The 12,130-nt window shown below is 34.1% G+C and overlaps 2 protein-coding genes across 6 annotated transcripts; one reads left to right on the top strand and one right to left on the bottom strand.

Moving 5' to 3' along the window:
* The first annotated feature begins 1,270 nt into the window (after positions 1 to 1,270).
* On the top strand, positions 1,271 to 4,535 carry LOC108328541 (probable serine/threonine-protein kinase PBL25). The gene is given in 8 exon segments (XM_017562424.2): positions 1,271 to 1,305; positions 1,462 to 1,652; positions 1,999 to 2,242; positions 2,439 to 2,527; positions 2,944 to 3,016; positions 3,272 to 3,327; positions 3,414 to 3,736; positions 3,862 to 4,535. Coding segments are annotated over 8 exon segments (1,452 nt in total). The 3' UTR covers positions 4,303 to 4,535.
* Positions 4,536 to 5,403: 868 nt separating this feature from the next.
* Positions 5,404 to 11,265, bottom strand: LOC108345311 (probable protein phosphatase 2C 46). 5 transcript variants are annotated; one of them, XM_017583906.2, is made up of 6 exons: positions 10,901 to 11,234; positions 10,721 to 10,785; positions 10,256 to 10,653; positions 9,428 to 9,795; positions 6,349 to 6,585; positions 5,404 to 5,923 (listed from the first exon to the last, which is right to left on the bottom strand). In XM_017583906.2, exons 3-6 carry the CDS (start codon positions 10,566 to 10,568, stop codon positions 5,663 to 5,665), a joined length of 1,179 nt encoding a protein of 392 aa, XP_017439395.1. In that variant the 5' UTR covers positions 10,569 to 10,653; positions 10,721 to 10,785; positions 10,901 to 11,234; the 3' UTR covers positions 5,404 to 5,662. The 5 variants fall into 5 exon arrangements, with proteins under 5 accessions (XP_017439395.1, XP_052727942.1, XP_017439418.1 ...); XM_052871982.1 differs by having other exon boundaries at positions 10,932 to 11,234; XM_017583929.2 differs by lacking the exon at positions 10,721 to 10,785 and having other exon boundaries at positions 11,153 to 11,265.
* Between the last annotated feature and the right edge of the window lie 865 nt (positions 11,266 to 12,130).

Here is a 12,130-nt window from a genome sequence, read left to right as displayed (position 1 = left end):
TCTACAGAGTATTACAGAATGACTCTTAGACAATATCCCTAAAGCATGAGAAATCAGTTAAGACCATACACTTCCATGAAGAATCGAACGATCACTAATGACGCTCGACCATACTACAACATTTACTCAGTTCACACCATTTATCAATCATCCATCCATACATCCAAACAAGCAGTATCACACATATTTCATACTCATCAAATAATCAAACAACGTATCATGCAAACATACAAACGTTCAAAACAATAATCTTAATCAAATTATATAAGCTTCTCTTACCTCTATACGTAACCGAACGCTCACAGATACAGAATAGAGTTCACCACTACCAAAGTTTTAACGTTCGAGAGTCACACTTTAAGAAACTGAACCAAACAGAAGACCAGAAATACTCAGAATAATACGATTCGCTCAGGCAACCAGAAATGTGAATTTGCATGCGAGAAGAAACGAACGTGCTAAAGAGAAAGAAACCCACCGGCTGAGAACCGCAAACCGATCGGTTTAAACGAAAGTTCTTGACGCCGGAAGAGTTCAAACGGTGTCTGAGAGGTGATCGAAATAAGAGAGGATGAGATTTTCTTAGAGAGAAAATGGAGATGGTAGAGAGAAGGAGGAGATTTCAGAAGGTTGAAGATGGATGGTGCATGCAGAGAAGTGGCACGAAAATTTGAAAGTTTCAGTTTTACTCCTATCGTCAAAACCGTTCGTCCAATCTGCACCGCACACATGTTTTCCACTTTCTGAATTTCAGACCCTCCGTTCGCTTATACCTGTACTCCACTAAGTTGGGGTTTTTATGGGTCTGACATTTGTAGTCAGTAAAAGAATTTAAGCAAGGTCAGTTAGTGCAAAAAAAACACAAAAAAAAAAATAATGTATGATAATAACATTGATTACGCCACTGAAATAATAAAAAAGCTAACAAATAAGCGAAATATGCGGACCAAACCAAACACTAAAGGACGTTAGGAAATTGCTAATCAAAAAAACTTTACCTGGTCAGTCCTTTAAACATGGGACACATACGTTGAACTCTGTCCGGCAAGTCTATTCAACTTTGAAAGTATGCATAAGACCACAAGAGGGACGAATATTAATTCTTGAATACTACTACACTATTCATGTACAAGACCACGTTGCTTCCTATTAAAAAAATAACAAGCTGCTAAAGTCATTTTTGTAGCAAATAATAACTTATTTGCTCTGCTCTCTGTTCGGAAATGCTGAAAATGGATATGTTTTATGATATGTTCTTCTCCATTGTACAATGGATATATGTCTTGGCTTATATGCCGTCCCAAGGTATGACCAAGTAAGCCAAATTGAGAGTGCCCTTTAATAAACAAAAACATGTAACAATATCCTATGTAACATGTTACGTGATGGGTCCCACTAGAAGCTAGAAAAAGACATTTATGTCTCAAAAATTGTAGTTTTGGTGAGAACATAAATACTAAGGTTGCAAGTTTTGGTGGAGATTTCACCACCTGAAATAGCACAACAGCCTTTGAGAAACAGGAGTGGATCTGGTCGTAAGATGTCGCTGGAGTTTATTGCAGGCATTTTCTCAGCAATGGTAGTGGCCTTACTCTACTGGCTCTTCAGGAAAAAGGTCATTCCATTTCTTAAGCAACGTAAGACTTTGAAAGGTGAGTGAACTGATGGGTTTATTTCATAGAGATGGATTGTTAGAGAAATATTATATATATATATATATATATATATATATATATATAGAAAACATGACATTGAGTTTTATTTCACATAAGATATTTTGCACCACTTTTTATTCAAAATCTTAGACAATAAATTTATGGATCTTTCGTTTTGTATAATGTTTAACCTGTTTTCTTTATCTAACGTGAGATTTTGACTGTTTGGATTGTTCTAACATGAATGAACGAATGCAAGTAATTTAGGTAGTGAAGAAATCCAGGTATTTCTTTCACCTAAGGTGGCACTGAATCTATGGAGGCTTTTTTATTGTTGCAGCAGGAAAGGAACATAAAAGCTTTGAACATGACACTATATCATTAAGGTGTTTTGATTTTAAGGAACTAGAGAAAGCAACAGCAAATTTTAGCGAAGATTGCTTGCTGGGTTCTGGTGCATTTGGAAATGTCTACAAAGGAACTTTTGAGTTAGAAGGAACACTGGCCATTAAGAGAGCTCATTTTGAATCATTCACAAGTGTGGATGAATTCAGAAATGGTTAGCCTCAATGAAGATAATTCTGCCTGTTTAACTCATGTCAATTCTCATCTCAACTCGCTCTCATCATGGTTTTAAAGTTGCAATCGTGGTCGCAAATACCTTTTGGTCTCCAATCATAATGCAGTATCATGTATCTGCAATTTTGATAATTGCAACCACAACTGCAATTCAAAACCATGACACCCCCAGAAAAGAAAATTCAATTTATTATTCTTGACGAGTATTTATTTGTTCATGGCAGAAGTTAGGCTTCTTTCAGCTGTTAGGCACAGGAATGTTATTGGTCTGGTTGGATATTGTGAAGAACCAGGTGACTATGACTGACAAAAATTCCCTCTTGATTGTGCAGTAAAAGTTGATGTTCTTAACATCGTGATATTAATTGTAAAAGCACATTGCTTTGGTAGTTTATATTCGTTACCAGTTATCAGTGTTGTGAGGAAGTTATTCCCAAACAAATTTATACTAACTTGGCCTAATTATTGTTAGAATAATGGTTAGAAAAACAAGGACTTGAGATTTAGTATTAGAAGATGGAGGGGTGAAAGTTAAGGAGCACTATTCTTATACTGTCATTTAGTCTGTAAATTGAAAAGTCATTAAGGACTTTGGGTTACGTTACTGTTTATGCTGCATTCAATCATGTAACTTAAGTGTCAAATACAATAAAATGTCTTGTATTTTCTCTATTCCCCTCTATCTTTCTAACAATCATGTCTTGATCAGAACAAGATGGAGCCAAAATACTGGTCTATGAATATGTTCCAAATGGTTCACTGCTTGAGTACATCATGGGTAAGTTTTCTGTTTATCCTTCTTAAACAACACAATAGTCAAAGCTATTATGTGTACGCTCAAGGATTTTCTTTCACTTCTAACGTGTTTCTTAACTTGAACATCGTATCAGAAACATGAATAAAGAAGACAGAATTAAAAGATAGACGAAATTTGATTAAAAGGATTTAAGCCGTGAACAGAAAACTCATTATTAGCTTCTACTGTTTATTCTGCAAGCACAAATGCATGGCTAAGAATATTAGCTTTTTGTAGGAAGCAGAATGAGTTTAACTTGGAGGCGAAGAGTGAAAATAGCAATAGGAGCAGCAAGAGGTTTGTCCTTTAAATAATAGTCCCCAGTTGATTTAACAAGAAATCCTTGAATTAACACAGAATTGCTATGTTGGTACATTTTACAGGCATAGCTTATTTGCATGAAGGTGTGAAGCCAAGCATAATCCACCGTGACATCAAACCAAGTAACATCCTATTAGGGGAAGGTTTTGAGGCTAAGGTTTCGGATTTTGGGTTAGTGAAATCAGGTCCAACTGGTGATCAGTCACATGTGAGCAGCCAGATAAAAGGGACACCAGGGTACCTTGACCCAGCCTATTGTTCAAGCTTTCATTTGACCAAATTCAGTGACGTTTATAGCTTTGGTGTCATACTTTTGCAACTTGTTTCAGCTAGACCTGTGGTGGATTCCACTGATAAACAAAGTAATCAACATATCATTGACTGGGTAAGCAAGCAATGCCTAATGCCCTTAATCTTCCAATGCAAAGATTTGCTTGTTTTGTTATTGTTCTAAACCAAGAAGATCATCATAGTTCATTACTCATTACAACAGATTGGTACATGATGCAGGCAAGGCCAAGCATAGAGAAGGGCAGTGTTGAAGAAATCATAGATGCAAATCTACTATGTCAAAGTGAGCCCTGCAATATGGAAGTTATGCTGAAGATGGGGAAACTTGCTTTAAGATGTGTGGTTGAAGAACCAAAACATCGCCCAACAATGACTCAGGTGTGTCAAGAACTAGAGCGAGCCCTCAGCTCATCTGATAGCTTCAACAGCAACAAACAGTCTTCAAAGGGATTCTTTACACCAATTGGTTTATCCCAGCAATCACCCAAGTCTGAGACTCGGGGATCAGTTGAATCATATGATTGTTCACAGAGCTTTGTTAGTATTGATGGTGTTGGATTGCAGAAATTCCATGTTGATATGGATAGTTTCTCCTTTAAGAGCACAAACTTAAGGTGCCTAGAAAATAATAGTATTAGTATTGACATGAATAGAATGTAATGGTAACAGTTTTTGTACTGATAACAACGATTTGGAAACAGAGACTTCTCCAACAGAATGAGAAAAACTCATCACTCTTTTCCTATATTGGAATTCTGGATTTGAGAGTAACGAAATAGTTTCAGTATGTCTCATCATTGTCTTCATTCAAATCTCGTTGTCAACGTACATCTATATGTATGCATGGATCCAGTTCAGAGGTGTGGAAGTAATTTTCAGTCCTTTTTTTCTCCCTTTGTTACCTTACCAGAAAATTTGAAAAGATAAAATAAATGTTAAAAACTACAAGAAATTAAGAGACGGTAAACTTCTACTTTTGCAACCTTAGAGGTTTGCAGAAGTTCAGATATTTTTAATTTTTTATAAAAATAGTTTCGTATCAAATTATTTTTTCTCATTTTTAATATTTTTATTTATTATTTAATTTTTTAATATCAACTTTCAATCTCAATTAATATTGGAATCTCATTTTTAATACATAAAGTGTATGTCATTTTGATACTTAATAGTGGAATATATTATATTTTCTTAACTGGGACTTTTAAAAAATAATTTAATTAATATTTAAAACATATATTAGTTAAACATATACTTATCCCAGATCGCACTGCATTATGATGCCTAAACGTTTATGTACGATAAAAACTTAAATTGTTAATATTTATCCACATACTAAGCTCTTTAATTACGATTGTGACAATAGCACAATTTATTTTTCTATCCAGATATTCTTTTACTTTTCTTACGTCGCATCTTACAACGTATTCTTCACCTTAAATTCAAGTCAAGATTAATGCAATTATCAAATCCAATAATAGAATATCACAGTAAGAAAACATTGTAAATTATGAAAAATAAAGATACGCAAACATAACCTAAAAGGATAGCACAGCCATCACTTGCGTACCCAGAACAAGATCCAAAATTCATATTCACCATCCTTTTTGTACCAGACATTAACCTAAAAGAAATAAGGATAAAAAGCAATATGAACTTCGGATACTTATTTAGTTTTCCTATTGAGTGCGATAAACTAACTATGCATTCAAAGGAGTGCACGAACAACTTACAGAAATCGCTCCCCATTGGATGAGAAAAATATGAGATGCAACATGATTGCCTCTTAATGATCAAATATTGAAGGTTACCTTTGGCTTTGGTACTCTACTTCCATGATGCTTTACTCACGCAAGGTAGATATCCCAAGTCACTTGTTACATTGTACTAAATGAGCGAAAGTGTTTTCAATCTCAGTTAAATTGGATATACAATCTGGTGGTTACCAGAGCTCAATGTCTGCTAAGGATACAACACTACATACAAGCATAACAGATCATACAGCCAGCTTCATCAACCTGAACTATGTTTCCATCGGTGCAGCACAGGGAGCCAAAGTTCTAGAAGGAAGGGGAACACCACCTCCTCTCACTGATAAAGGAGGACCTCTTACTGAGTTGGCTCTGCTGACAAGATTGGAGTCAAGAAATACAACTACAACTGTGATGTCATCGTGGAAATGCCTGCGGACACCACGATCAATTTTCTTCAAATCAGAGTACCTCATCTCTCTCTTTTTAGCTGCTTCCTGCAAAGCAGCTTTGATGAGCCTTCGAGCAATTCCCTGCAAAACATAAAAGCATGTAATGCCCGCATCTCACTTTCACTCTTTGGCGCTACTATTAAGTGTTTGATCTCTTAAGATATATTCAAAATTGTGCATTGTAAGCAATTTAAGTCACAGCTTTTGAGCATATACAAAATACATCCAATCGATTTTAAAACCAATGGCTGCAAGCAGTAGCATTTACATGAGAGCAAGTTGGCATGATGGTAATCTAAATGAAAACGGTGATGACATAAAAGTGCATGGAAACCATGGTAAGAAAATCAAGCACTAAATGCTCCAACAGAGTACATGAATCAACTATTTGAAACTTAATGAAACAACTAGGGGTATGTAAGTTATGACCGGACAAAACCACAGTAACTAAGGAATGAAAAAACATAAAACAAAATAGAAACGACCATATTGTACATTTATCTTACATTCTGTGGGTTGTTTTGAACTATATCAACAGCATCTTGATTGCTAAGGTGTTCCCAAAGACCATCAGAAGCAAATATGAGAAATTGATCGTGCGATTGAAGTTCATGAACAGAAATTGATGGGTCGGAGCTCAAAATTGGCCTCCTAAAGCCATCCCGTACACGAAACTTGGCATACAGTGGTTCCTTGTTGAATTCAGCCTTTTTTAGGTATACATCGCCAATGGATCTAGAAATCTGCAACATAAAAATTTCATAACTATATGGTCATGTTTGGTCTAGTTCTTCTTCTCCTTATAAGAATAAAGGCAAACACATTTTCTAGAAATCTCTTAAAAAGATCAAGTAGCTTAATTTTATAAAGGAAAAGGAAAACAAGTAGCATTTTAATTGCATGGTCAGGTAGGCAGCTTTGGTGTAAGATGTTTGTACACTGCACGGAATTCCTTAAAATAGGTAGTCTTTTCCTCTGCTTATTTATTGTAAAGGTTTCGAAGGTTGATAGTTTTTTTGTAAAATACAAAAATTAAAAAAAAAATTGAAACGTTCACTTCTTGCTATATTTTTTGTTTATTTCACTGCAGTATGATTCTAGAATTTTATCAATAACTACATTCTCCACAACTTTATGCAATGAGATCATTCTGTTCACGGATATTTCCAATGTGTTCCTAGGTCAGAGTTGAGTTGATTCAAGACTTGTGGACAAGTATTTGATGGATCACCAACCAATGAGGATAAATTCCTGGACTTAGTTTAGTTTTTTATTTGTTGTAGTACGAGTTGGTTTGATGATGATCAATCTTGTTTAGTCATAAATTGCCCATGATAGAACTATTAATTGGAAGAGTGATCATAGCTTCTTAACATCTAAACAGAACCAAAGCATATTTTCTCTCTTGATGTGTTAATTTGTTCTTTATCATTTCAAAAAGCTAAGAAGATTCATTTAAATAATCAAAATTTTAAGAGATTAAATCAAGTATCTGTTTCAAGTTGTTCTCAATTAATTCAATCACAAGCAATATCTTATTTGTTTCAATCGATTAAACTTAATACCAATTCATTAAATTGTCTTTGTTGAAAACCTAGAATAGGAGACACATAATTTAATGATCAACCTTTGAAAAAAATCGAATAGAACAGAAAAATAATTGATTAAATCAGAGAAGTAATTGATTAATATTTGAAATAATCTTATTTACCTTTTAAAGACATGACTTCATTTTTAGACAATTTTTTTCAAGGACACTCAGGACAAAACTTGATAGATAAAATTTTTTGTTTTCAGAATCAACAAGTTAAAAATCATTGTGGAGTCTTTTTATCTCAAGATAAATAAGTGATCATCACCAACTCATGTAGCCAAGTCTTGTCAGTTACAAATTCAAGAAATCAGCAGATATTGTCCTTAAATATTTGTTTTTATCTTTGAAGGTTTTGTAATTCTCAAGATAGGGTGTCTCAAGGTTGTTGTAGCAAGCTTCTACAAAGAGGGTTATCAACTCATCTCGTAGATCTCAAGGGATTTGGATGTTATTGTTTCTTTTTGTAAACATTGAAAATTAGTGTGATCTCAATCTTGTTGGAGTGGGAAACTGGTAGTAGCTCTCAGTGGTAAAGAGTGAACTAGTGTATATTCTTACTTTTATCCCCTCTCATCTTAAAATTACTGCAACAAATTGAATTGCAAATTCATTCATTGCGTAATTACATATTAGATAGGAGAGCTGATGAAGACTACCAGATCTTAATAGACAACGTTTCTTTTTGTAAGAAAACGTTTACAAGAATTTGCAAAAAGGGTTAAAATCTTGTTTCAAATCTAGCTACACAGCAGAACAGTGATGATATTAGGTCAAGGAGGATGGTATAACTCTAACACCAAGTTGAAATTACAGAATGTTCGTTTGATATAAAGAAGACACAAAAAAGAACATATCTAATTGATATTCGTATGATATGATAGGTTAGTGGTCCCTCCTGCATTATCTTATCCAACAACCAGAAAATTGAATTTTTTTTAAAATAAGGCAGAATTCTATCAAAATTTTCATGATTTTTTAAAGTTTTGTAGCATTAATTTATTAGGGGGGGAAATCAACAATTCGTAATTATTTTACTAGCCTAAGTCAAGTGTTCGTGTAGCACAAGCCCTGCCAAGAATATACTAATATAACAAAACTCAGCAACACAATAATAATCCTAATATTGCACATACTATATATATATATATATATATATATACACACAAGAGTACAGGCAATATTTCTACCAAAAGAAGATTATAGGTGATGCTTTTATATCTTAACTACGGTAATAGTATGACAATTCTTCATACCAGTGAATGGGCTGCACATGGCTACAATATAAACTATGATTAAAACAGAGCATATTACTTCAATCTCTCATTTAATTGGTTAAAATTACAAGAACACTTTTTAGTCCTTGCAAAAAAGTAAGAATAAAACATTACTGGCACCTTTAATTTATAAATAATTTAATATCCTAATTATCTGGTAAAAATAGATTCATTCGCAAAGAGGGTAAATATAATACCTCAATAAAAATTATTTAACTAATTAAAGGAGATGCTTTTACCCAAAGATTAAAATATATTTTTCCAGCTATGACAAGATTTAGGGTTTTGCCTTTAAGCAAATCACCTTTCCAACCTCATCAGTAAATTAAAAAAGCATGTTAACAACAAAGAAAAATGACTTAAAATGAAACGTAAATAAATAAATCAATAAAATGAGACCATAACTCATGTACAGGACAGCAAAGCCTATGCAATAGGACCAACTGTGAAGAGTCAGTCTACATATTGCATAATCTAAAAACTTACAAAGAGTCATCATAATCACAGATGACATAATTTAGATATGCATATATCTAAAACGGTACAGGAAAAACGCAATGAATTAATGAATCACATCAGGTTTTTAATAGACTGCAGAATTAAATTAAATTTCCACTTCAAAAAAACAGATGGAAGAATTTGGGAAAGATGCGGATTACCTTGTCTTTAAAAAATAAAAAAATAAACTAATCACCAAGATTCACATGTAAAACTTACCTGTATGAGACCCTTCACCCGCCATACGTTGTGTTTTAGAACCACAATTTTTGAGTCATCAGGATGCAAAGAATGCATCTCCTGTCGCACAGATTCTATGCCCACATTATGCTCAGACGAAAGCTGGATGGCCAAAACTTCCCCAGTCGCTCTGACAACCCGCCCAAGCACAGCACGGGAATCGCCAAGGTTAGCAATGTAGAGGATACCACCACAAATCACACCAACCAAACAACAAGATCCCACAGCAGCAATTTGGGGGTTCATAGGCCACTGTTTAGTAACCACTGACAAAAAACCTTCTTCTGTGGCTTGGTATGCCTTCCGAATAACCTCCACTGACATGGACTTCTGCTCGGACGCAAATCCTTAAAAAAATATGAACAGGTCAATACAAATGTTCACAAGCAACATTGAGTAATGAATTGAACTGAAAGGACAACTTATATACACTTTTACTGTTCTCCTATCAAAATTAGATTTTCACCTCTGTAATTTGCATAATCCTTTTAGTGCAAACCTTTATTACGCCGATTACCAAGGTGAACCTCTAATTCTATTTGGAGAACAACAAGAACACCAACAACAGAACTTAATCTAAGTTTTGTCCAAACTGAAATTCATAGATGCTCCCTAGAGCAAGACAATATTCTTACTCCACGCTATTGAAAATGTACCACATCAATTTATGGGGCCATCAACATCACCACATTAACTACATTCTAACAGCTATAGCCAACAACCTGATGCGATACACATTCAACGGCGTTGAGCACCTGTGAATCTCACTAAAAAATGGAGAGACCATAAAAAATAAAAGGCCATTACGTTTAAGATGCTGGAAGAGATGATCACAAACGTAGCGTGACGTCTCAGGTCCACCGTGGCCATCATACACACCAACAAAGGTACCGTAAGGACCAGTCTCAAGCAAGCTAAGAGGACCAGACTCAATCTGGCTCTGATCCTCAAGCAAGTTGTTGGCCTGAACAACAGCCATCGAGTATTCACCAAACAAGTGCTGCCCGGCATCCTTGTACCACAGCAGCCCGTCCTTCCGCCCCGTAACCTCGGAACCCTTGCCGTCGGAGGATCTTCGCCGCCAGCAGGCAGTCAGAAAGTCCATCAACCTTGATAGCATCCCTCATTTCACCCCAAAACAACCTCCAATTCCTTCACATCCACAAACGGATGCTCCAACCCCACCCCCACAAACCCTGCCTCACCTATGTTACATAAATAATATTAAAAATAATAAGAAGAAGAATAATAATATATCTATGCTATGGTTACCACTGAATTTGAAAGTCAAAAATGAAAATCCGAGAAATTAAAGCGGTGAATTTCACAGGAAGCCCCTGGAAACAGAAATAGAAGAAAACATAACTAAGCATAAAGAAAAAAAGAAGAGAATAAAGAAAAAGAAATTAAAAGAAGAAAAGAAGAAAAGAGAGTTGTTGAAAAGAGCAATACTAGGTTAGAGAGGGAACAGAGGAAAGGTTACGTGATGCAAGAACGTTAGATCTACAGATCGAAGAAAGGGAAGTGTGTGGTGATAGGGTTTTGTAGTGAGTTGACGCGTTTTCTGGTTTGGGGGTGGTGATGATGTAGAATAGAGGATAGGGAAAGGAGAAAGGAGAAAGGGAGAAAAGGGCTTAATGATGAGTGATCGGTGGTGGTGGTGGTGGTGGTGGTGGTGGGAGTGAGTGAAGGATGATGACTGACCTCAAACTCAAAAACACTTTCCTTTTCTTTCTTTCTTCTATTATCTACTCTGCTCTTTCTCGACACACACCGAAGAAAAAGGGTAATCCACACCAACTAACTCTCCCTGAATTTTGTGAATATTACACACCCGTCAATTTCTCCCCATTTTTTCATTTACTTCTCCTTTTTCTTTAAGCCAGTTTAATTATGCACCATAAACTAATTAATCACACCATTAAGTTTATGCTGACTTTTACCTTCCAATTTATACTTCTTCACCAATTATTACTTACTTTATTTTTCAAAAATCAATCACTAAATTAATCAATTTTCTAAGACAAAATAAATCAAATACAACCTAACGTTTTAAAAAATATATTTTAAATGACGTCTCAATAAATGCTATAGACTACCAAAAAAAAGTTTGTTAATTCTTAATTACATTAAATAATGGTAGAAAATGTTATAAACTAGCTGAAAACTATCGGTACTGTGAGAAGGTTTTCTTGTTGCTGGAATAAAGATATGTGTCTCATAAAATATTGATAAGTGTGATCTAGGAAAAACTATACCGCAAAATAACTTTTGTATTCATTTTCTTAGACAACTTATATATATATATTCTGTATTTGTTTTATTTATGTTATTATAATTTTTTAATTTGCATGTTATTATAACTTGTTATATAGTTATCAAATATATATTAATATTAAAAAATATATATGTTGGTGCCTATAGTTTAATACACAACATATAAATAGTTATGAATATTAATACAGAATATATATATATATATATATATATATATATAATATTTATAATAGAGATTAATAATAAAATATTATAATTACATATGAAATATTTTATATACAAATTTTTTCTTCCATGACAGTTAAAAAGATTTTTTAATTTGAATTTAAAATAAATTGGAATTAGAGAATATTTTCATATTCATTTAGGGGCTATTATATTATCAAGTGATCTTTTAACTTTTTA

This window comes from Vigna angularis, chromosome 1 (assembly GCF_016808095.1).
Source record: "Vigna angularis cultivar LongXiaoDou No.4 chromosome 1, ASM1680809v1, whole genome shotgun sequence".
Classification (NCBI taxonomy): domain Eukaryota; kingdom Viridiplantae; phylum Streptophyta; class Magnoliopsida; order Fabales; family Fabaceae; genus Vigna; species Vigna angularis.
Note: the sequence above shows the minus strand (reverse complement) of the source record. Positions and strands in the feature narration are given on the sequence as shown.